This window comes from Zeus faber, assembly GCF_960531495.2.
Source record: "Zeus faber genome assembly, chromosome: 21".
NCBI lineage: Eukaryota > Metazoa > Chordata > Actinopteri > Zeiformes > Zeidae > Zeus > Zeus faber.
The window spans coordinates 1,773,583-1,799,753 of NC_137208.1; the positions used below are offsets into that span (position 1 = coordinate 1,773,583).

At 46.6% G+C, this 26,171-nt stretch overlaps 1 protein-coding gene across 1 annotated transcript; it reads right to left on the minus strand.

The window, feature by feature from the left end:
• Positions 1-227: 227 nt before the first annotated feature.
• Positions 228-12,814, minus strand: LOC307246382 (amphoterin-induced protein 2-like; the record flags this gene model as incomplete). Its single annotated transcript, XM_080022302.1, has 2 exons — positions 228-362; positions 11,324-12,814. The coding sequence occupies 2 exons, from the start codon at positions 12,812-12,814 to the stop codon at positions 228-230; spliced, it is 1,626 nt and encodes a 541-aa protein (XP_079878428.1).
• Between the last annotated feature and the right edge of the window lie 13,357 nt (positions 12,815-26,171).

Consider the following 26,171-nt stretch of genomic DNA (forward strand, 5'->3'; position numbering starts at 1 on the left):
GCTTTGACCGGATCTCGATCACACTCTCAATGGCCCTGAACATGCTCTGAGGGCCCCCAGATTGTACCCTGATCAGAATCTGAGGGGCCGTGTTTGTACTCTAAGGGGGTCCTGATCTCACTCTAAGCGGTACTGATTAGACTCTGGGGGCCCCAATGTGTCCTAATGACGGTCGGAGGGCCCTGATGGGTCCTTATTACACTTTGAGGGGCCCCGGGATCATGGTCTTAGGACCACAATGTGTCCTGATTACCCTCTGAGGGGCCCCTGGGATCACATTCTGAGGGGCCCTGATCATGCTCTGAGGGCCCCAATGTGTCCTGAATACCCTCTGAGGGCCCCTGTTCACACTCTGAAGGGTCCTGATTACACCCCATGTGTCTTGATCACACTCTGAGGGGCCCTGATCACACACTGAGGGCCCCCATATGTCCTGATCACACTCTGAAGGGTCCCGATTACACATTGAGTGGCCCCGAGTACACCCTGAGGGGCCCGAATCACACTCTCACAGTCTGAAAGGTTCTGACTTTTTGTTCATTCGTGAAAGGAGCTCCTGACATCCGGCTCCTGGTGGGATCGGGGCCTCATCTTCAAACTGCACCCAACGCTCCTGGACCCCCGGGTGCGGTTCCCTCTGGACCTCACTAATTTGAGCCGATCAGAATAATATTAAATCATTTGAATAATTTGCGTTCAACCTGCAGGTGGCGCTGTTCCAACAGTGTCATGGAGGAATCAGGCGACATGCGGAGCGTCAGCAGCTGGAAGCAGGACGGGCCCCGAGCTCCTCCTGTGGGTTCCTCATGTTTGTTCTCCTGTTTACAGTTAGCCGCCTAGCTAGGTGTAGCTTTTTATATAACGTCTGTCTTCTCCTTATGAGGGTTTGGTTTCTCCCTGGTCGGTTTGGCCGGCTTTACACTGAATCCAGCAAACGACAACAACGAGGCGGAAATCCATTCGTTTCTATGGAAAAAGTGGGACCCTGCACACGAAACGCTGAGACGTCGTCTCCTCCGCCCCCTCTCCAATAAGCCCCGCCTCCCCTGCAGTGACAGCTTTCCACATCCAATCGAGACTCTGGATGCGTTCTAATTTCAACCAAAAAATTTTGCCACCGTTGCTTGGCAACTGCTCAGTGGATTTACAATTAAAATATAAACTGTATTTCCTCAAATAGTCACCGGGGTCTTTATTTACCTCAACTGCAGAGGGTATCGGGCATATATTGGAAGCAGGTTTATATTAGAGGAAACTTTTATATCTAATTCCCTCTGTTTAATAAGTATGATCATATGTTAGTATGAATTTTCAATCAATCTCCCGTCTGGATGCCAGGCCATGCAAACACCTGTATGGTGAAAAAAAAGAGAGCGAGTTACTACCCTGAAAGTCACAGTGAATCAGTTTTCCGAGTTCGCCTTGAATGCACTACTTCCTGCGTGCACGTTGGAGAAGGGCAGCGCTCAGGGCGCGGCGTTTACCCCGAGAAGCAATCTGTGATCTGCTTTAGTGCACAGCAATAGGAAACGGAGTAAATGAAATACATTTCCCATAACAACACACTGTTTTTATTTGCTTTGTTTGGGGGCAATCGTTTTTTCACCGGGTCTGTATTTGGGGCTTGTATTTGTTTGTGTAGACCACACCCCCGGCATTTAGTACAAGCCCATTTTTAATTTAACTACCGGTTTATATTTGAGGAAATACGGTATATATAATGAACATCTGCAGTTGTCATATTCACCACCAATAAATCTATTGTTTTACATATTCATTTTGCGTATCATTTTTTTTTGAATAAGAGAAAATGTAAATAAAGTTTTTGCCGCTCTTTACAAACACGATATGAAGAGCGTTAGTTTGGTGCCCTTTCTTTAGGGACAATGTCAATGTTTGGAAACCAAACAACTGAAAAAAGAAAGTTGCAAGGAGGGGCGGCTCTGACAGGAAACCTCAAAATCTGGGCGCAGTACATCCGCCACTAGGGGGCAGCCTCCCGCTGCAGGATGTGTTTTTGGATTCAGTGTGAAGCCGCCTTCGGTGTTTGGCTTCAGGTTTTTTCCGCTCTAAGGGCTCAAGCTGCTGGACTCTGCATGATACTGGGATGTTTTACTTTTCCCCCACAGCGCCCCCAAGAGGACACTGTACAAACTGCACCCGGCTCTTGGAATTTGAACCAAAGAGAAAATCCCATTTTTCTCTTGAAATGACATGGGAGAAATTTGAACTGTTAATATTTCCAACATCGCTTCTTCCTCCTCAGATCCTGAATGTAAAATGTTCAATTAAAGAACAACATTTACGTGGCGGCAGATTGTAAAAAAAAAACAACGAAAAAAACAACAAACCCTGTTTACATTTCCCGCTGTGACGGGGGAACTTACATTTACAGAGAGATGAGAATGTCCTTTGCTTTACTGTAAATAATGAAGAGATGTCTCATTGAACGTCTGACCGGTCAACCAGCCACGCTGTAGTGTAGGACGAGAAATAAATAAATGTTACTTGAAAGGAATTCCATCTTTCCAAATGGGAAATGCCTTCCGGTCTAATTTAGATTGATTACTGCAGTAATAAACATTATTTATTCTTCGCAGTTGTCTTTTGTCGATTTAATTCCGAATTGTGACACAATATTTGGCTCTGTATTTTGACAATATTTCGACACTGTTTGACAAAGACAGAGGACGAGATACTCAAATGATTTGGAATAATATCTTAACTATAACTGAATTATAACTTAAATCCAGATAGATCGATTGATAAGTTGATTGATATATACATAGATACACAGAAATTGCAGAAGTTTTTATTGGAACTGTCTTGTTCGTCTGTGACATGCAGTTCCGCCACCTCCCTGCAGGTGGCAGCCTTTCTCGTCCCGCGCGCTGAAGTGCTTTCAACTGCAGTTCAGCCAATGGCCACAAGAGGCTGCATCCAGAAAATTCTAGACTGAGTGGAAGTCGATGGAAAAACAAAGTTAAAACATTTTAGGCTCTCGACACCAAATTTGATTCGTCTAAGTCTAGGTCTAGGTTGTGATTTCGACAATTATTGTTCCATAAAGAAGATATTACGGCTTAAAGAGGGGGGGCAGTTTGGGGCAGTTCATTTGACGGCCACGAGGCGGAGGATGTGACCGCCGGACGCGACGACGCATTCGATGTGAAGAGGGCGCTAAAATCAGCAGCTTTCCTTCACTTGGTCCTGAGCAAACAGCTGTGGAGGTGGAATAGAAACAAAGATTTTTTTGTTCAAAGTGTTTTCTTGGGAAGGTTGAGCTCAGCGTGATGGAGCGAGCGCTGGAGGAAAGTGTTACCAGCAGAACCACAGGAGATCCCAACGAAGGATCCTCACATTACGGAGAAAGACCAAAGGAGATTTTCATTGTTACCGCCAACGGTTATGACACTTTAAGAATGATTGAAAGGCATTCAACCCGGACCGGTCTCTTCAGTGTGTATTCAAAACGAATGGGAGATTTGTTTTACTTCCACTTCAGACGAGAAAAATATTCTTTTCACTTCAGTTCAAATCAACATTAGTTGACACCGAATGAAAATATCGTCCTGAAGCCGTGAATCAAGAAATCGCTGACATTTGTTAAAAATAAAATTAATCAAAAATGGTATTATTTAATTAATTTAAAATTTTATTATTACATTTATTTGATTTGATTTCGCCGCATATTTCTTATTTCTGAGGAAACGTTTTTTTTTTTTTTTATATAAGTAGCAGTAGTTTTGCTCCACCCTATGCCTGGGGCCCTCCTCCCTTGACCCGGGGCCCTCCTCCCTCGACCGGGGCCCTGCACCCAACGCCCAGTGCCCTTTGCCCAGGGCGCCCCAACCCTCCGCCCTGATCTCCATTTGATGATTAACCGCACGCCATGTCTCCACGCGGCGTCCTAAGAGGATTACTCTGCGGCGCCGCGTTGCGTAACGTGCCGCAGCTTCACATTCTCTCTGATCCTCGTCACCGCTTTGCTTCCATCCCTCTTTTTGGCAGCGAGGCCCCGGGAGGTGGAGGGTGGGGCCAACTTTCATTTATGTATTATTTGTACATGTTAGAAACTAGGCACAGGGAGCACAAGAGACAGGAAGAGAAACAGGAAGATAGTGACAACATAGAGAGGAAGTAAGGGACTAGAAACAGGAAGTAAGAGACTTCAAACAGGGAGTAAGGGACTAGAAACACCAGTTATGTGTAACAACATGAACACCATTCCCTGGTGTATAGATAAACTCGGATTTCTATAACTTAGAACAGGAAGGTATTTATTCTCCATCATATAATATAATATAATATATTATAATATAATATAATATAATATAATATGATATAATACAGTATAATATAGTATTGTATAGTATAGTATAATATAATAAAATATAGTTTAAAATAGTATAGTATAGTATAGTATAATATAGTATAGTATTGTATATTATCGTAAAATATAGTATTTTATAATAAAGTATAATATAGTATAGTATAGTAAAATATAAAATTGTATAATTTTATATAGTATAATATATTTTCTTCTTCTTTGTGCTGCTCCTGTTAGTGGTGGCCACAGTGGATCATTTGCCTCCAACACCTTCTGTTCTACGTATCTTCCTCCCTGACACCACCCGCCTGCATGTCCTCCCTCAGCGCCTCCATCAAGCTTCTCTTTGGCTTCCTCTTTTCCTCTTGCCTGGCAGCTCCACCCTCAGCCTCCTCCTCCCAATGTAACTCTCATCTCTCCTCCACACGTGTCCAAACCATCTCAATCTGGCCTCTCTCACTGTTCCACCAAACTGTCCAACCTGAGCTGTCCCTCTAATGTCCTCATTCTTAATCCTGTCCATCCTTGTCCCTCCCAATGAAAACCTCCACATCCTCAACTCTGCCACCTCCACTTCATCCACCTGCCTTTTAGTCAGAGCCACCACCTCTAAACCGTACAACATGGCTGCTCTCACTGCCGTCCTGTACACCTTCCCCTTCACTCTGGCTGGAACCCTTCTGTCACAGATCACTCCTGGCACACTTCTCCACCCACTCCACCCTGCCTGTACACTCTTCTCCACCCACTCCACCCTGCCTGTACTTTCTTCTCCACACTCCTCCTTTTTCCACTTCCACCATTTTATCTTTGACTCTTCTTTCACTCTCTTCCTCTTCTTGGCCTCCAGAGTCATCCTACAGACCACCATCCATTGCTGCCTAGCAACACACTCCCCTACCACCCCTTTGCAGTCACTCATCTCTTTCAGACTGCACCTCCTGCATAAGATGTAGTCCAGATGAACTCCTTTTATGCGCGGTTCGAGTCTGGCAGCAGCACCGCTAGCTCGCCGGCTAATTGGAGCTACACCGCTGGGGACGAGCGCGCACTCTCAGTGTCCGTGCACGAGGTCAGGAGGGCTTTGATGCGGGTGAACACCAGGAAAGCTGCGGGCCCAGACGGCATATCTGGACGAGTACTGAAGACCTGTGCTAACCAGCTAGCTCCGGTGTTCACCACAATATTCAACATCTCCCTGGCTGAATCAGTGGTCCCATCCTGCTTCAAGAGGTCCACCGTCGTTCCTGTCCCGAAGATCGCCTCTCCAACCTGCCTGAATGACTACCGTCCGGTGGCCCTCACCTCGGTGGTCATGAAGTGTTTCGAGAGGCTGATTAAGGATTACATCTGCGCCTCCCTCCCCCGCACCTTGGACCCGTTGCAGTTCTCGTACCGGCAGAACAGATCCACGGATGACGCGGTCTCCCAGGTACTGCACACCACGCTCACGCACCTGGATGGCCAGAAGGGGGCCTATGTGAGAATGCTGTTCATTGATTATAGTTCAGCTTTCAACACCATAGTCCCCACCAGACTGGCTGTCAAGCTGATGGAGCTAGGATTGAATGCTCCGCTGTGCACCTGGATCCTGGACTTCCTCACAGGCCGCCCCCAGGTGGTCAAGGTGGGGAAGTACATGTCAAGCTCCCTCACCCTGAACACAGGATCCCCCCAGGGCTGCGTCCTCAGCCCCCTACTGTACTCCCTGTACACACATGACTGTGTGGCCAGGTCCAGCTCCAACACCATCATCAAGTTTGCTGACGACACCGTGGTCGTGGGCCTGATCACCGACTGCGATGAGAAGGCCTACCGCGAGGAGGTGGCTGACCTGTCACTCTGGTGCCAGGACAACAGCCTCCACCTGAACGTCAGCAAAACCAAGGAGTTGATTGTGGACTTTAGGCGTGGATCACAATCGAGGACGCACGCGCCCTTGTGGATTAATGGGACTTCTGTCGATAGGGTGAGCAGCTTCAGATATCTGGGAGTCCACATCACAGAGTACTTAACATGGACTGTTCACACAGACACTCTGGTGAGAAAGGCGAGGCAGCGTCTCTACCACCTCAGGCAGCTGAGGAAATTCCGGGTCTCGGTGAGGATCCTCAAGTCCTTCTACTCTGGAGCAGTGGAGAGCATCCTGACAGGCAACATCACTGCCTGGTTTGGGAACTGTACTGCCCAGGACAGGCGGGCCCTGCAGAGGGTGGTGCGTTCAGCTGAACGTACCACTGGAACTACCCTCCCCCCCTTGCAGGAGTTATACACCAGGAGGTGTAGTAGCAGAGCCCGTAGGATCATGAAGGATCCTCATCACCCCAACAACGGACTGTTTCAGCTGCTGCGTCAGGCAAGCGCCTCCGCAGTCACGCAGCGAGAACAGAGAGACTGAGACGGAGTTTCTTCCCTCAAGCCATCAGAACTGTCAACGCTGACCTCACCAGGGGTCCTAACTGAGCCATGCACTAGGCTCCACTACCTACTGTACTGTATGTAGCATACTGTACCGCATACTGTATCACTGTTCAGGGTTGTTGGTGATGCCGTATTGCTGCGCCGTACTGTTGTATACTGTGCTGTATTATCCCAAACACTACCTCACACTATTCACATTCACATGCCACTTTAATTCACATGCCACTTTAAATGCACATATCTGTATATACATAGGCATATTCCTTCAACCTATTCCATTTTATTTCAATTTATTTTTTATTGTATTTTATTCTATATATATTTTTATCTTATTCTATAAGTATTCCACTTACTGTATTACGTTTTAGGAGTCAGTTAGTCGGTCTATTAGAAAGGAATTTTCTACTTTTTATTTTTATTTTATTTTTATTTTTTCCTAGGACATATAGTGTGCTATCACCGGGTGCGTTGCATTACATTTCACTGCATATATGTATGGAAGTATGTATATGTATGTGACAAATAAAAAATCTTGAATCTTGAATCTTGAGATTTAGTCCACCTGTGTTCACCTTCCTCCACTCTTGAACGTCACCCTGTGTTCCTCCCTCTTCTTGAAATACGTTTTCACAACAGCCAATTCCATCCTTTTGGTGAAATCCACCAACATCTGTCCTTCCACATTCCTCTCCTTGACACCATACCTACCCACCACCTTCTCACGAAATAATTCTTCTTTCTCTCTTGTGGCACTCTGCCTCAGCAAGAAGGTCCTGGGTTCGATTCCCGCCTGGGGCTCTGTTGGCACCGTGCTCCGGTGGGTTATCTCCCAAACAGGAGCCTTTCTGTGTGGAGTTTGCATGTTCTCCCCGTGCTCACATGGGGTTTCCTCCACCTCACGTCAATAAGGACCCCCACCAAAAACATGCACCCATCATGGTGTGACCAGCGATGGACACTTATCACCTGGTCCCCGGGCGCGTCCACGTACGCTGCCCACTGCTCCTGCTGTGGCCCCGGAGGAAGGACAAGCCAGGATGGTTCAATGCAGAGGATCCATTTCACCGGCCACATCCAAAGCATGTGTGTGTGTGTGACGATTAAAGATTCTTCTTCCATTTCACCCCCATCTTAGGGAGCATATGCTCTGACGACATTCATTATCACCCCATCAATTTCCAGCTTCATGCTCATAACTCTGTCAGACACTCTGGTCACCTCCAAAACACTCATACACATAGTACATCTACCTTCCTTCTCTCCATCATGTCAGCCAGCTCTCTCTCTTGACCCTTCATAGTGCCAACGTTCAAAGTTCCTCCTCTCAACTCTACTCCCCTTCCCTTCTTCCTCTCCTGCGGTCTCCGGATACACCTATATAGAATATATTATAATATTATATCACATAATATAATTTGATATAATATAATAATATATAATATTATATTTTGTTATATAATATTATATGATATTATATGATATTATATTACATTATATAATATTGTATAATATAATATAATATAATATCATATAATAAAATATAATACAATGGCTTCCTCTGGCATTAGCCTCCATAGCGGCTGAGTAGCGTTCCATTCCACCAGTGAAAGTATGAATATTATCCACACCCGGCATAATATTATATATACATACATATTAATATATATTATCTAACATTACTTCTCCAGCAGTGATAGACGGAAGGAAAGTGAATTGAAGAATTTCAATATAGAGATTAAATTCAAAATATTACCTCATTTGAACTATTAGTATCTGCAGCTTTACGTGTCCTCTGTGATGAATATTTCACTTTTTATTTTTCATAAATCATATGAATCCACAGCTTAGACCCAAAATAATCCCCTGTGCAGCACTTCTTCTAATAAATTCTCTCTGTAGCAAAGCCTCACCTGCAGCTCCGAACCCTGCAGGTCCAAACCCTGCAGGTCCAAACCCTGCCAGTTCAAACATTGCAGGTCCAAACCCTACAGGTCCAAACCCTACCCATCCAACCCTACCCATCCAACCCTACCCGTCCAAACCCTGCCGGTCCAAACACTACCCATCCCAACCCTACCTGTCCAAACCCTGCCGGTCCAAACACTACCCATCCCAACCCTACCTGTCTAAACCCTGCCGATCCAAACCGTGCAGGTCCAAACCCTACCTGGTCAAACCCTACTCGTCCAAATCCCGCAGGGCCAAACCCTGCAGGTAAAAACCCTACAGGTCCAAAACAAACCCTGCAGGTCCAAACGCTGCATGTTCAAACCCTACAGATCCAAACCCTGTCTATCTATCTATCTATCTGTCTGTCCTACTGTCTGTCTGTCAGTCCATCCATCCATCCCTCAGCAGTTCCTCACCTGTCCAGCAGGTGTCAGTGTTGCCTCCTGTGTTTACCCCCCCAGCTGTTCTCCATTGAACCAATGGTGTTCCCACAGCTCAGTCCTCAGTCTCGTCGGTTGCTAGTTTGACTCCTCAGTCCATGTTGTTAAGTGATAGTTAAACCTGCACGTATTCCGGGAGCAAACCAGAAGGTGAGTTCCAGTCCAAATAACGTGTTTGACATGCGACAGTTTACTGCGTATTTGAAGCGTGTACTTTGCAGACTCTGTATAAAGGGAGCTCTGAGCTCCCTAAATGTTCAGCTGAGCAAACTACTTCCTGTTGTTTTGGGAAAAAAACAGCTCTCCCCTTTCCACTGACATATTATGGGATGCAAAACCCAGACGCAAAAACGAAATTGTCCACGTGAAGTGAATGAACAGTGGAATCAAACAAAATGAATTTTCCTTCTTTAGATTCTGCATTAAAATGAGAACACGCTCGGAGCAGCAACGAGGGACCAGGACTCAGGTGAATTTTAATAATCTTATCAACCACACAATCAATAATAAAAATTACTTTTTGGAATAAAAAAAAAAAATAATGATCATGATAAAATGGAACTTTGTACCTTATAAGTAAACACTTCCAGGACCTTTTCCAGTTTCAAGGCCTGGAAGGTATGATGGATTTCACACATTATTAATACATATCCTGTCAATGTATTTACCTGCATGTGTAAGTTCCAATCAATCAATGATTCAATGGATATCTGGTGATGAATTTAAATCCCATTTTACAGAATCCACCGGGTTTTCTGTTCTATTTTTACATTCTGATGTAAAAATCCTTCAAATATCAATTTGCAAATATTTTACACCTTCATGACATTTAGTCATTGATTAGAGGCTTTTATCCAAAGCCACTTACAATTATTCAAACAGCGACGGACGCAGCCATCAGGAGCAATGAGGGGTTAAGTGTCTTGCTCAAGGACACTACAGCATGCTAGCAGGAGGAGCCTGGGATGGAACCAGCAACCTTTAGATGACTAGACCACCAGCTCTACCTCCTGAGATACCATCCCCACATTGATGACAACGACAATTTATTTGTACTATTTTTTTACAAGTTTCGGTTTCCAAACTTTTCAAAATACATAAGGTCATTTCCAGTCAAAATCAAAAAATAATTTTCTTTTTACTGTTTTATATCACAATATCTGACCAAAAATCGTATTTCCAACTAAAACTCCCTTAAATATAAATAAATATTTGATTTTCAAATCAAATTTTCAGTCAAAATTCCCACGTTGCATAATCCACCTTGGATTGAATAATGTGATTATGTGAAGTATGACTCAAACACATTTCAAAATAAAAGCTCATATTTCAGACATTCTATTCTAGACAATTTGGAGTTTTAAGGATTTTTCCATATAATTAATTCAAAGTAAATATTTATGTGTACAACTATGATATGAACAGGACAAACAGTGATAATTAACTCAATTGATCACGAATGCTAAAGCTCAGTTTAAAGTGGTAATCCATCACATTCCAATTCCGCTGAATTTTACCGATCCATTGATTTGTTTTCCTTGTTTTTCTTGCTCCCTCCGGGTGGTGGAGATATTTTTCTGTTCTATTTTATTGTGAATGTTAATCCATATCGACAGTTTAATGAGCACAACTAGCTACTGTGGGCTGGCGTATGGCGGACCCCGCCACCACCAAGTGATGGAAAAACAGCAAAAAGAGGAGTAACGTGCAGAACACAAAGTCCCAGATGATTCTTTTTTTAAGTATCGAATATGAGATTTCTCTTTTTTATTTATTTATTTATTTATTTTAACAAAAAAATCTCACGGATTACCACTTTAATGTCTGAGAATCACGACTAGAGACAAACCACAAAGAATGGATTTCTCTGCTGGGACACAAAACCAAACACTGTGTAGGTCACTAAAATACAGGGATACTACACATACTACACGTACTACACCTAGTACACATACTACACATACTACACGTACTACACTGGAACAATGAAATAAAAATCCAAAAAATAAGAAGCGGTGCTCGTCCTGTTGGTGTCCAGCGTTATGTTTCATGTCTCTACGTCGTGCGTGGTGTGGGGGTCCGTGGGGGGGCGGCCCCCGGCGTCCCCCGCCCCCCCCCCTTCTCCACAGTGCAGGGGAGGGGCGGGGCGGGAGGGGGAGGGGGGGGGTCTCCCCTCTCCCGCTTTGGGGGGGCTCTTCTTAGACTCCTCCCCCTGCGGCTCCAGGAAGGCCACCCGCTTCCCGTTGGGCCGCCCCTCGCCTGACTCCGCCTCCCGGGGGTCCGAGCAAAGCAGCGTGGCCCGCCCCCCCCAGCCTTGCCCCGGCCCCGCCCCCGCCCTGTCGCCGCGGCAACGGCAGGGCGTGAGGTAGAGGTAGAGCAGCACCAGCACGATGCTGACCACGCAGGACGCCAGCGTGGTGAAGGCCGTGTTGAAGTGCTCGCCGTTGCCGCGGCCGCCGCCCTCCTCCGACCCCGAGCCGGACCCGGCCACGCCCGAGCCGGGCCCGGACCCGGCCACGCCCGGGCCGCTCCCGACCGCCACTGTGACCTCCGGCGAGACCCCCTCCTCCTCCCCGGGGCGCCGCCCACGGGCCGCCACGCACGCGTATGTGCCGGAGTCCTGGACCAGCGCGCCCCGGATCTCCAGGGTGGCGTTGGGGAGGACGCGGAGCCGCCCGTCGGCGCCGCCCGGGTCAGACGAGCTCAGGACGCGGCCGGGGGCGAGCCAGAACACAGTGGGACCCCCCTGAACCGGAACCCCCAACCCCGGGCACGGAAGTTTGAGCCGATCGCCGGGCTCGATCTGATAAGCCCCTTCCCCAGGGAAGGGATCCTGAGCCTCCTGTAGGGTCCCCGTGCAGTCGGGCCGATGCCCCCTTCCGTCCTGACCCGGGGCGCAGGAGTACTCGGCGCTGAAGTCCAGCAGGGGGCGGTACTTCCTCCACACCCAGAACTCCAGCAGTGCCGACAGGGCGCAGTCGCACACCAAGGGGTTTCCCTGCAGGTAGATCCCTCCCTGCTGCTGGGGGGCCAGGCCCAGCAGGCTCTGCACCGGGACTCGGGTCACCCTGTTGAAGGACAGGTCCAGCAGGATGAGGCGGGCCGGCATCCCGGGCCCCCGGTAGAGTTCCAGGGGGAACGCCGTCAGCCTGTTCCCAGAGAGGTAGAGCCTCCGCAGGCCGGGGAGGCCGGCGAAGGCCCCCGGGTCCACACGGGCGATGCGGTTCTCAAACAGCAGCAGGACCTCCAGCCGGTCCAGCCCCGCGAACACGGAGCCCTCGAGGACCGCCAGCCGGTTGGACGACAGGTCCAGCCGCACCAGCGCCGGCGTCCGGGCGAAGGCGGCCGCCTCGATACGGCCGATGAGGTTCCGGCTGAGGACCAGTGTGGTGAGGCGGCCGGCGGGCGTGGCCATCCAGCCCAGCGGCAGCGCGTCCAGCTGGTTGTGGCTCAGGTCCAGCCGGGTGGCGTAGCCCGGGAGCTCAAAGGGCAACCGGGACAGATTGCTGCCGCTGCAGGAAATGATGTCACTGGCGCACAGGCAGCTGTGTGGGCAGGCGGCCAGGCCGGCGGGGCAGCGGAACCACACGGGGAAAAGCAGCAGCAGCAGCACAAGCAGGACCACACCTGGAACTGGGCGTGGAACCGGGCCTGGAAAGGGTCCTGGAGGCATGGTGGCCGCTCCTCGGGTTACACAGTCATGTTTCTGCCGGAGTCGTCTGCCGTCCTGAAGCCGACCAGAACCAGAACCAGAACCAAAACCAGAACCAGAACCGGTTGATTTATTGGACTGAGACCGTATCGTTGTGAAGATCGCTGCAGTGCTGTACAGAATATTTCTCGTTAAATAATTGGAAAAAATGAATTAAAGAAGTTGAGCCAAATTAATATTCAAAATACACAACGATTAAAATAAAGAGAAATATACAAAACACAAAAAAACAAACGATTCTATAACAATCTCATTTCAAGGTTGATATCTGGGGCAGCATGGGTATGAATGTGAATAAATATGAATATAATGAAGTACTTTATCTGATAAGGATCTGGGACTTAGATGTCCAGGGAACATTATTCTGTTTTGCATCAAAACATAAAGAAATAAATCCAATAATAATACAACAATAAAATAATACAATAATACTGACCAGCCGAAAGTATAGGGATGGAAATAAAATAATGATGACAAAATACCGTAGAACCTCCATCCATCCATTGGATTGAAAGTAATCAGAACCAAGCAAAAAATATCTGAACGTCAGTCAATCGATCAATCAGTCAGTGCATTCTTGCATTATTCATCTGGACTGGATTCCATGTTTTTAATATGGAATGTTTCAAATTCGTTGCTATTAGTAGCACCTGAAGTTTGATGATCTCTGGATAAGACATAAAGATCAATATATAAAGATCAATATACATAAAGATCTGTCTGGACCTGCCGGCTCTGGGTTCTCCGGACTCTCGGTGTATTTTCGGGTCCCTTGTGCTCTGTCCGGACCCCCGCTGCTCACTGTGCTCCGGGTTCTCTGGACACCTCGCCGCTCTGGAAACCCGGTTCTCCGGTGCCTTTGTGCGGACTCTGGAGCCCCGGTGCTGGAGGACACTCGGCGCGTTCCTCTGGAGCCCCGGTGCTCTGCCCCCCGCAGCTCTCCAGGCACACTCGGTGCTCCGTGGACACTTACTCCCCTGGATCCTCCTTTTCCCGGAGTCCCGACCCACGGTGCTCTGGACCCCCACGGAGCCTCGTGGTGGTCTGCAGCCGGTGCCTCGATGCTCTGTCCCCGCGGCTGCCGGCGACTCCGAGTGGAGCGACTCCCGGTGTGGGACCTGGAGCCCCCCCCGGGGGGGCTGGGCCGGGCGGGCGGGTGGGACTGTTATAAAACACCACAAGGTTTTGTTTTTTGTTTTTGAATTCAACTCATGAGGAAGCAAAATAAACCTTTCAAAGTTGAATCATCTTTGATCAATCGTATTGGTGTCGTTTTATATACAAACAGTACGTGCAGAAAATATATCAATAGATCTATGAATAAATTGCTGTTTTTGGCTCCATTGGCTTGTTGGTTTACTACTTTATTCTTTATTTTTTAGGTTAAATGTGATTTATATTTTTATGACGATGTCTTTGTTATGTTTCCCTCCTGGTGAATAAGGGTTAGAATTAGATAAACGTGTATTTTACTGCTCTCACCTCACGGCACTTTCTCCTCTCTGCAGGTTAATGATGCCACTGATTCTCTCTGCTCCACCTTGAGCTCATGTCTGGAGCCTGTGTCCACAATCCACCAGACCTGCTCCATCAACCCCGCCGCACCCTTGGCTGATTGACACCCTCCGGACAACGCGCACTGACCTCAGAGCAGCCGAGAGGAAATGGCACAAATCCAAAACAACTGAAGATGTTGCAAGCTACCAGACACTGCTGTCCTCCTCCTTCTCTTCCAGCATCACTGCTGCCAAGAAGGCCTTCTTCAACGATAGGATCAACGGTGCCACAGACACATGTAAGTTATTCTCCACCTTCAAGTCTCTGCTTTACCCTCCACCACCTCCTCCAGCTACTAACCTCACTGCTGACTGCCTTGCCTCCTTTTTTACTAACAAAGTGGCAGCCATCAGCAGCCAATTCACTAAACAACTTACTCACAACCTGTCTTCTCCAGCCCTGGGCTCATCGTTCCCTGGTTTCACCCCCCTCGCTGAAAGTGAGGTATCTAAACTACTAACATGTAGCCGTCCTACTACCTGTCCGCTAGATCCGATCCCATCTAACCTCCTTCAAGCCATATCACTGACTATCACCCCGGCAATCACACATGTGATTAATTCTTCCCTAACATCCGGCACTTTCCCTTCCGCTTTCAAAGCGGCTCGGGTCGCACCACTGCTCAAAAAACCTTCACTCGATCCCAATCAAGTAGGAAACTATCGGCCGGTCTCTCTCCTCCCATTCCTTTCCAAACCTTAGAGAGGGCGGTGTCTAGACAGGTTACAGAGTACCTGTCAAGAAACAACCTTCTTGATACACTTCAATCTGGCTTCAAAAGTGGTCACTCCACCGAAACAGCCCTGTTGTCTGTGACAGAGGCCTTAAAAACTGCTAGAGCTGCTGCCAAATCCTCGGTTCTCATTCTGCTTGACTTATCAGCTGCTTTTGACACTGTCAATCATTGCATACTCCTGTCCATACTCTCAAGCATGGGCATAACGGGCAGTGCACTTTCCTGGTTTGAATCTTACCTCACTGGGCGCTCGTTCAGTGTGACATGGCGAGGCCAGCTGTCTGTGCCTCACCACCTCACCACAGGGGGGCCCCAAGGCTCGGTGCTAGGACCCCTCCTCTTTGCCATATACACCACCTCACTGGGCCCCATCATCCGCTCGCATGGCTTTTCATATCACTGCTATGCGGATGATACTCAACTCTATCTGTCCTTCCCGCCCGACGACCCTACTGACTCGACGTGGATCTCGGATTGTCTCGCTGACATATCCACATGGATGAAGGATTATCATCTTCAACTAAATCTGGCGAAAACGGAACTGCTGGTCTTCCCGTCCAAACAAGGTATTTATAACAACATTGATATTAAAATTGACTCTCTATCTCTTGTTCCTACCAAGGCTGCAAGGAATCTTGGTGTCATTATTGATGACCAACTGACATTCTCGGACCATGTTGCCGCCGTCTCCCGGTCCTGCCGCTTCGCACTATTCAACATCCGAAAAGTCAGGCCGTACCTGACCCAATATGCCACTCAACTGCTGATACAAACCTTGGTGATGTCCCGTCTCGACTACTGCAACGCCCTCTTAACAGGCTTGAGGACTGTGCGGTGAAGCCACAGCAGATGATACAGAATGCGGCGGGCGACTGGTGTTCAACCAGCCAAAGAGGGCACATGTCACTCCGCTGCTCATCCAGCTCCACTGGTTACCTGTAGCAGCTTGGTTACCTGTAGCAGCTTGGTTACCTGTGGCCGCTTGGTTACCTGTAGCCGCTGGCATCAAGTTCAAGTCTCTGATGCTGGCCTACAGAGTGATTGCTGGGAATGCTCCATCTACTTTAATGCTCTTGTAAAAGCACATGTTACCCCCCGGATGCTGCGCTCATCGGCCATACAGCCACAGCAATCCAGGTTATTCTCATTTGTAGTTCCACGTTGGTGGAACGAGCTGCCAAAAATGATCAGAGCAGGGACCTCCCTCTGTCTTTAAGAAGCACTTGAAGACCCAGCTCTTCAGTGAGTACCTCCTCTCCTAACTTACAAGTACTTAGCACTACTTAGCAGTATTTATTGTTACACTAATGTCTCTGTCGCAATGTAGCTTGAATGTTATTCTCCCTTGTAAGTCGCTTTGGATAAAAGCGTCTGATAAATGATTAAATGTAAATGTAAATGTAATAATAATATGAAGTATGATAATAATGATGAAAAAAACAAAATGCAGTCCTTTAATAAAAATATTAAACCCTGTTTTGAGTCATCATTCCTCTGCGAATCATTTTCATCTTTCATCTTCTTTTCATTTCTTTATTCTCTTTCGATTCTTTGGAGAAATCCTCCAATAATCCTCAGATTTAAAGTCTCTTTCCGTTCCATAAACAATGCAACGTCTGCGCCCCCTGTCGGCCGCTGCTCGTCACTACAGCTCTCATCATTTGTTTAGCTATAATTTCTACATTTTATTACATATAATATTAATGATTTTACAATATATACTTTGTGGGTGAAAATATCATATATATATTTATATATATATATATATATTTATATATTGTAAAATATTATTTCCTTTTGTATGTATGTTTTAGTGCGGATGGAGTGTTACATTACTCAGTTCTTTATGACATTGACCTTCCTAACCACTAGGTGGCACTAGTTACTCTATATTGATGACTTCACCACAGTCAGTGGTCACGTTTTATTTCATAACTGAATATATTAATACATTTATATTGATATTCATTATGAATTATTAGTATTATTAGCTGTACCGTGCGCCCTCACAGCATGAGTGAGAGCATGTGTTGTGGTGTGTGACAAATGAAGATTCTTATTCTAATCATTATTGGATAGTAATAATAATCAAATAATTAAATAATAATAATAATGATAAAAAACAGTAGATTGAAAATATGAATAGAAAAAATACAAATATGAAAATGAAAATGAAAGTGGCAACACTGCAAAAAACCCTGAGGAGGATAAACCTGAAATGGAAAAATGAAAGTAGTGTAAAGAGTATAAATGAGAGTAATTGTGATTCTGACGTTTCAAAACCACTGTCGACCCTTTTGACTAGACACTGGACATGACTTGAAGTATGAGGTCGTATTACAATACAACATCATAATGAATATACTAGTACACAAACTTCCAGACTGTAAGTACTTTTTGCCGCATTGTGAAATGTGTTTTTGTTTTCAGTGCCTGTGTTTGTGTGTTTAGGTGTCTCTGTCCCTGCCTGTGTGGCCCCAGAGCCTGAGCGCACGATGTGCACGAGCACTGACAGCTGCACACACACACACACACACACACACACACACACACACACACACACACACACACACACGTGTATACACACACACACGTATACACACACACACACACACACACACACACACACACACACACACACACACACACACACACGTATACACACACACACGTATACACACACACACACACACACACACACACACACGTATACACACACACACGTATACACACACACAGGTATACACACACACACACACACACACACACGTATACACACACACACACACACACACACACGTATACACACACACACACACACACACACGTATACACACACACACACACACACACACACGTATACACACACACACACACACACACGTATACACACACACACACACACACACACACACACACACGTATACACACACACACACACACACACACGTATACACACACACACGTATACACACACACACACACACACACACACACACGTATACACACACACACGTATACACACACACACACACACACACACACACACACACACACACACACGTATACACACACACACGTATACACACACACACACACACACACACACACACACACACACACATACGTATGTACACACATGCGCGTACACACACACACACATACACACACACACGTGTACACACACACACACGTGTACACACACACACACACGTGTACACACACACACACACGTGTACACACACACACACACACGTCTACACACACACACTTGTACACACACACGTGTACACACACACACACGTGTACACACACACACACACGTGTACACACACACACACACACGTCTACACACACACACACACGTGTACACACACACACGTGTACACACACACACACACACACACGTGTACACACACACACACATACACGTGTACACACACACACACACGTGTACACACACACACACACACACGTCTACACACACACACACGTGTACACACACACACACATACACGTGTACACACACACACACGTACACACACACACGTGTACACACACACACACACGTACACACACACACACACGTGTACACACACACACACACGTACACACACACACACACACACGTGTACACACACACACACACACGTGTACACACACACACACACACGTGTGCACACACACACACACACACACGTGTACACACACACACACACGTACACACACACACACACACACGTACACACACACACACACGTACACACACACACACACGTGTACACACACACACACACGTACACACACACACACACACACGTGTACACACACACACACACACGTGTACACACACACACACACACACACACGTGTACACACACACACACACGTACACACACACACACACACGTACACACACACACACACGTATACACACACACGTATACACACACACACACACACACTCAGTGGACGTGGTCACTGAGCTCCTGGTGTAGTTGGCCCTCGTGTGTTGGGGGCGTGGCTGTGTGGACTGACAGGTCTCTGGTGCAGCCAGGTGGGCGTGGCTCTTGTGGGCGTCCGACTTCCTGGTGCTGCCCAGCTCCACCTTTTAGGAACATCAAGCCAAGAGTCTTTTTCAGGCGGAGGGTTGTGGCCCAAAGCAAGTGCTTGTTGTTGTGTTGTTGTTGTGTTGTTGCGTTGTTGATGTTGTGTTGATGTTTAATTGTTGTTGTGTTGTTGATGTTGTTGTGTTGTTGATGTTGTTGTTGTGTTGTTGTTGTGTTGTTTGTGTTGTTGTTGATGTTGTTGTGTTGTGTTGTTGATGTTGTTGTGTTGTTGTTGATGTTGTTGTTGTTGTTGTGTTGTTGTTGTGTTGTTGTTGTTGATGTTGTTGTGTTGTTGTTGATGTTGTTGTGTTGTTGATGTTGTTGTTGTGTTGTTGATGTTGTGTTGATGTTTAATTGTTGTTGTGTTGTTGATGTTGTTGTGTTGTTGTGTTGTTGATGTTGTTGTGTTGTTGATGTTGTGTTGATGTTTAATTGTTGTTTGTGTTGTTGATGTTGTTGTGTTGTTGATGTTGTCGATGTTGTTGTGTTGTTGATGTTGTTGTGTTGTTGATGTTGTTGTTGTGTTGTTGTTGTGTTGTTGTGTTGTTGTTGTTGTGTTGTTTGTGTTGTTGTTGATGTTGTTGTGTTGTGTTGTTGTGTTGTTGATGTTGTTGTGTTGTTGTTATGTTGTTGTTGTGTTGTTGATGTTGTGTTGATGTTTAATTGTTGTTGTGTTGTTGATGTTGTTGTGTTGTTGATGTTGTTGATGTTGTTGTGTTGTTGATGGTGTTGTTGTGTTGTTGTTGTTGTTGAGTTGGTGTTGTTGTTGTTGAGTTGGTGTTGTTGTTGTTGTGTGTTTTTATTTATTTTTTATTTTCAGTGAAATTAAATTCGGGGGGGGGGGGGGGGGGGGGGTTGTTGGTGACCGTTCGTTGACCTTTGAGGAGGCGGGGCCCAGCGGAGCTGCTGGGCCCCTTGGCCCCAGCAGCTCCGCTGGGCCCCGCTGGGCGTGGGGCCCCGTGTCGCTGGCGAGACAACGCAGCCGCTTTGTTCAATCTGCTCCACTCGTGTTGTCGCACGTGGTCCTTGTTTTTCTCCAGGGTCGGTTGGTGCACGTGCGTGTCTCTGGGTGGTGGAGGTGGAGGAGGTGGAGGAGGTGATGCTCATACAACACAGACTGTCGGGCTGTTTGGGTCCCCAGGGGCCCCCCCTCCTTTCATGAGCATGTGAATGTCAACAGCAGAGCACCCCCCCCCCCCCTCCAAAAAACACACACACTACACACACTACACAACACACACAACACACACTACACAACACCCACTACACTACACAACACACACTACACAACACACACAACACACACTACACTACACTACACAACACACACTACACAACACACACAACACACACAACACACACTACACTACACACACAACACACACTACACAACACACACAACACACACAACACACACTACACAACACCCACTACACTACACAACACACACTACACAACACACACAACACACACTACACACACAACACACACTACACAACACCCACTACACTACACAACACACACTACACACACAACACACACTACACAACACCCACTACACTACACAACACACACTACACAACACACACAACACACACTACACACACTACACTACACAACACACACAACACACACTACACAACACTACACAACACCCACTACACTACACAACACACACTACACAACACACACAACACACACAACACACACTACACTACACTACACAACACACACTACACAACACACACAACACACACAACACACACTACACTACACACACAACACACACTACACAACACACACAACACACACTACACAACACACACTACACTACACAACACACACTACACAACACACACAACACACACAACACACACTACACAACACTACACAACACACACTACACTACACAACACACACAACACACACAACACACACTACACAACACACACTACACTACACAACACACACTACACAACACACACAACACACACAACACACACTACACTACACACACTACACTACACAACACACACAACACACACTACACAACACACTCTACACTACACAACACACACTACACAACACACACAACACACACTACACAACACACACAACACACACAACACACACTACACAAACTACACAACACACACAACACACACAACACACACTACACAACACACACTACACTACACAACACACACTACACAACACACACAACACACACTACACACACTACACTACACACACTACACTACACACACAACACACACAACACACACTACACACACTACACAACACACACACACTACACTACACACACTACACACACAACACACACAACACACACTACACAACACACACTACACTACACAACACACACTACACAACACACACAACACACACTACACACACTACACTACACACACTACACTACACACACTACACTACACACACAACACACACAACACACACTACACAACACACACTACACTACACAACACACACTACACAACACACACAACACACACAACACACACTACACTACACAACACACACAACACACACAACACACACTACACAACACACACTACACTACACAACACACACTACACAACACACACTACACACACAACACACACTACACAACACACACTACACTACACAACACACACAACACACACAACACACACTACACAACACACACTACACTACACAACACACACTACACAACACACACAACACACACTACACACACTACACAACACACACAACACAACACACACTACACAACACACACAACACACACTACACACACTACACTACACACACTACACTACACAACACACACTACACAACACACACAACACACACTACACACACTACACTACACACACTACACTACACAACACACACTACACAACACACACAACACACACTACACACACTACACTACACACACTACACTACACAACACACACTACACAACACACACAACACACACTACACACACTACACTACACAACACACACTACACACACTACACAACACACACTACACACACCACACTACGCAACACACACTACACACACTACACAACACACACTACACACACTACACTACAATACACTACACACACTACACAACACACACTACACACACTACACAACACACACTACACAACACTCACTACACTACAAAACACACACTACACAACACACACTACACAACATAGACTACAAGACACAACACACAACATGCTACACAACATGCTACACAACAGGCTACACAACACGCTACACTACACGCTACACAACAGGCTACACAACAGGCTACACAACAGGCTACACAACACGCTACACAACAGGCTACACAACACGCTACACAACAGGCTACACAACACGCTACACAACAGGCTACACAACAGGCTACACAACAGGCTACGCAACACGCTACACAACAGGCTACACAACACGCTACACAACACGCTACGCAACACGCTACGCAACATGCTACACAACACGCTACGCAACATGCTACACAACACGCTACGCAACATGCTACACAACACGCTACACAACACGCTCCAGTAATTACCAGCGATGCATCAGAGCGGCAGAAGAATCTGGAAACTGGAAACAATGTGGAGGCCATTGTTGTTCTGTTGGCACAGGGGGCCACAGGGAGCAGGGGGGGCTCTTCATAACCTACTCACTTCTTTTTTCCCGAAAACTCAAAACAATTCGGTACAAATACGCAAATTCACTATAAAAAGAACGTAAAGAAAATGACATTGACCATAAATATGATTGATGTGATTGATGTGATTGATGTGATTGATATGATTGATGTGATTGATGTGATTGATATGATTGATGTGATTGATGTGATTGATATGATTGATGTGATTGATGTGATTGATATGATTGATGTGATTGATGTGATTGATGTGATTGATGTGATTGATATGATTGATATGATTGATGTGATTGATGTGATTGATGTGATTGATGTGATTGATGTGATTGATATGATTGATGTGATTGATGTGATTGATATGATTGATATGATTGATGTGATTGATGTGATTGATGTGATTGATGTGATTGATATGATTGATGTGATTGATGTGATTGATATGATTGATGTGATTGATATGATTGATGTGATTGATGTGATTGATGTGATTGATGTGATTGATGTGATTGATATGATTGATATCCAGCGGTTGGAAAGCCACTGCTTCTGTCTGCATTGTCTTTGCTTCCTGTTGATGGCGGCGCAGGAAGGAAGTGCCGCTTTTGGGGCATGTGTCACAATAAAGGTTTTAGAGTCGTGTGTTTCGTGCGTGCGTGGCCGACACCCCCCATTAAGACCATGCTCTGGACCACCAGGACCACCAGGACCACCAGGACTATGCTCTGGACCACCAGGACCACCAGGGTCCTGCTCCTCCTGCTTTCTTCTAGTTCTGTCCACAGATGTTCCACATCCATAACAACACAAACACCAGGAAGAGCAGCGTCATCATGCAGATGTGTCTGTTTTTGGGCAAGCGGTGGGAGGCGGGGCCAGGAGGCGGGGCCAGGAGGCGGTGAGGGTTCCAATCTGTCTGTACTAACCATAACAACATGCAGTATGAAGGCAAGACACTGGAACATCTGTCTATCTGTCTATCTGTCTGTCTGTCTATCTATCTGTCTATCTATCTATCTATCTGTCTATCTGTCTGTCTATCTATCTATCTGTCTCTGTCTGTCTGTCTATCCATCTATCTATCTGTCTGTCTATCTATCTGTCTGTCTGTCTATCCATCTATCTATCTGTCTGTCTATCTATTGTCTGTCTGTCTATCCATCTATCTATCTATCTGTCTCTGTCTGTCTGTCTGTCTGTCTATCCATCTATCTATCTGTCTGTCTATCTATCTGTCTATCTATCTGTCTGTCTGTCTAACTATCTGTCTATCCATCTATCTATCTGTCTGTCTATCTGTCTATCTATCTATCTATCTATCTATCTATCTATCTATCTGTCTGTCTGTCTATCCATCTATCTATCTGTATCTATCTGTCTATCTGTCTGTCTATCTGTCTGTCTGTCTGTCTGTCTGTCTGTCTGTCTGTCTGTCCCTCAAAAAGATAAAAACCTCTTATTGGCGTCATCAGCAAATCAATAATAAATCGTACACGTTGCAGCCGCCTGCAGTAAACCCTGCACCCCTCACAATGCAGACGGCAACGGGCCAGGGAAGGGCCCCCGGCCACGTGTTGGCCAGCCACCTTAGTTACGTAACCTGCACAGCGCTGGGTCGCTGCCGGTCCCAGTTTTTATATTAATCCTAATAATCCCAGTCAGAGACGGGACGGACACACTTCCTGTTTGTGTTTGGGACCCAAGTCTGGACGTGGGGAAACCCCCGACCCCCGACCAACCAACACAACTTAAAGTGGCAATCCGTGCGGTTGCTTCATTTCCAAAAAATCCCTGTATTGTATACTTTATTCAGCCGTCTCTCGTTAAGAAACAGGCATTCGCTGTATTTGCGTTCTGCGTGTGCTGTTTCCATTGTTTGGTGGCAGGGTCCGCCGCGCCTTTCGCGGAAAGAACGCATCAGGAATCAGGGACAAAATAAAATGATGTCCGCCATTCCTGCAAAAGATACTACACCTCTCCACTCCTGCTGCTGGGTGGTGTTCGCTCGTGAAACCCGCTTCTGATCTTTAAACTTATCTTAATCACCTGAACATCTCCCTCCCTGCGTCCGTTCAAACATTAACTTGGAAACAAAATGATGTGACGTGCTTTCAATTGTGTTTCTTTCTGTGCATCTCGATGGAACCGGGTTCCCGATGACCCCGGGGGTCCATTCTTACAACGGACGGCATCCGGTTCCACTGTTATGCAGACGACACCCAAATCCACCTTCCGCCGAAAAGGGTAAAGATGCAAACTCTTCAAAGCGGCCGTTGGACATCGAGGACGTCCGGGCTGGGACGCCAGGAATGTCTTCAACATTGATATGATATTTATAAGATATTTGGACTCCGTGGTGCCTTCGTTGACCCTCAGATGGACCCGTGCTGCTTGTATCGCTGGAGAACATCAGGGTGCGATAGCAAGCACTGATTTTAAATGGGATGAACAGACTCGTTTCTATCGAACTTCAAGTCCTTTTTTTTTTTATCACTGAGTGACTTGGAAAGGGTTCCCACTTGACCGCTGCAGTGCCCTCTGTGCTGGTGTGAACAGACACCCTCCCCCTTTTAGGATTTGAACATTTCATTGTTTTCCTACAAACCATGACAACCTGTCCACCTTTCCTTCTGCCCTGTCACGCCCGCACGTCCCGTCCGGGTCACTCGGCCCCGCTGACCACCTGCTTCTGGTCGTCCCGAGACCGATGACCAAGACCGCAGGGGGGCTGCGCCTTGGCAGTCGTAGCCCCCAAACTCTCAGACGTATTCCTTGGCTTTTAACTCTGTATGAGAGTTGGCTTTCTTCTTCTCATGCTCTTGTCAGGCATAGTTCTCTAATTTCATAGGAGCTAGGCTAGTCGAACCCATCTGCAGCCATGCATGCAGCTCACACAGCGTGATATGTCGGAAGACGTATTTCCCTAATTCCAGAGAGCTAGGCTAGTTGAACCCATCTGCATAAGAACTGAGATTGGTTTCTTTCGCAGTTGAACTTCTGGAGGTGGTTAAACTTCCTAGTGGTAAAATCAACGAGTTCTGAAACTCCTTGAACGCAGCGTGTATCCCAGGAACCCGATGCAGCTCCCCCCAGTGCATTGTGGGTACTGTATCTCCTCTCTGGTGCCTGCTATTTCTGCTGCTCCATCTATGAAAATATGTTTCTATTTTGGGAAAGCGGGCCCCGGACCCCGTGATGCGGGTCGTTCGGTGGGAGT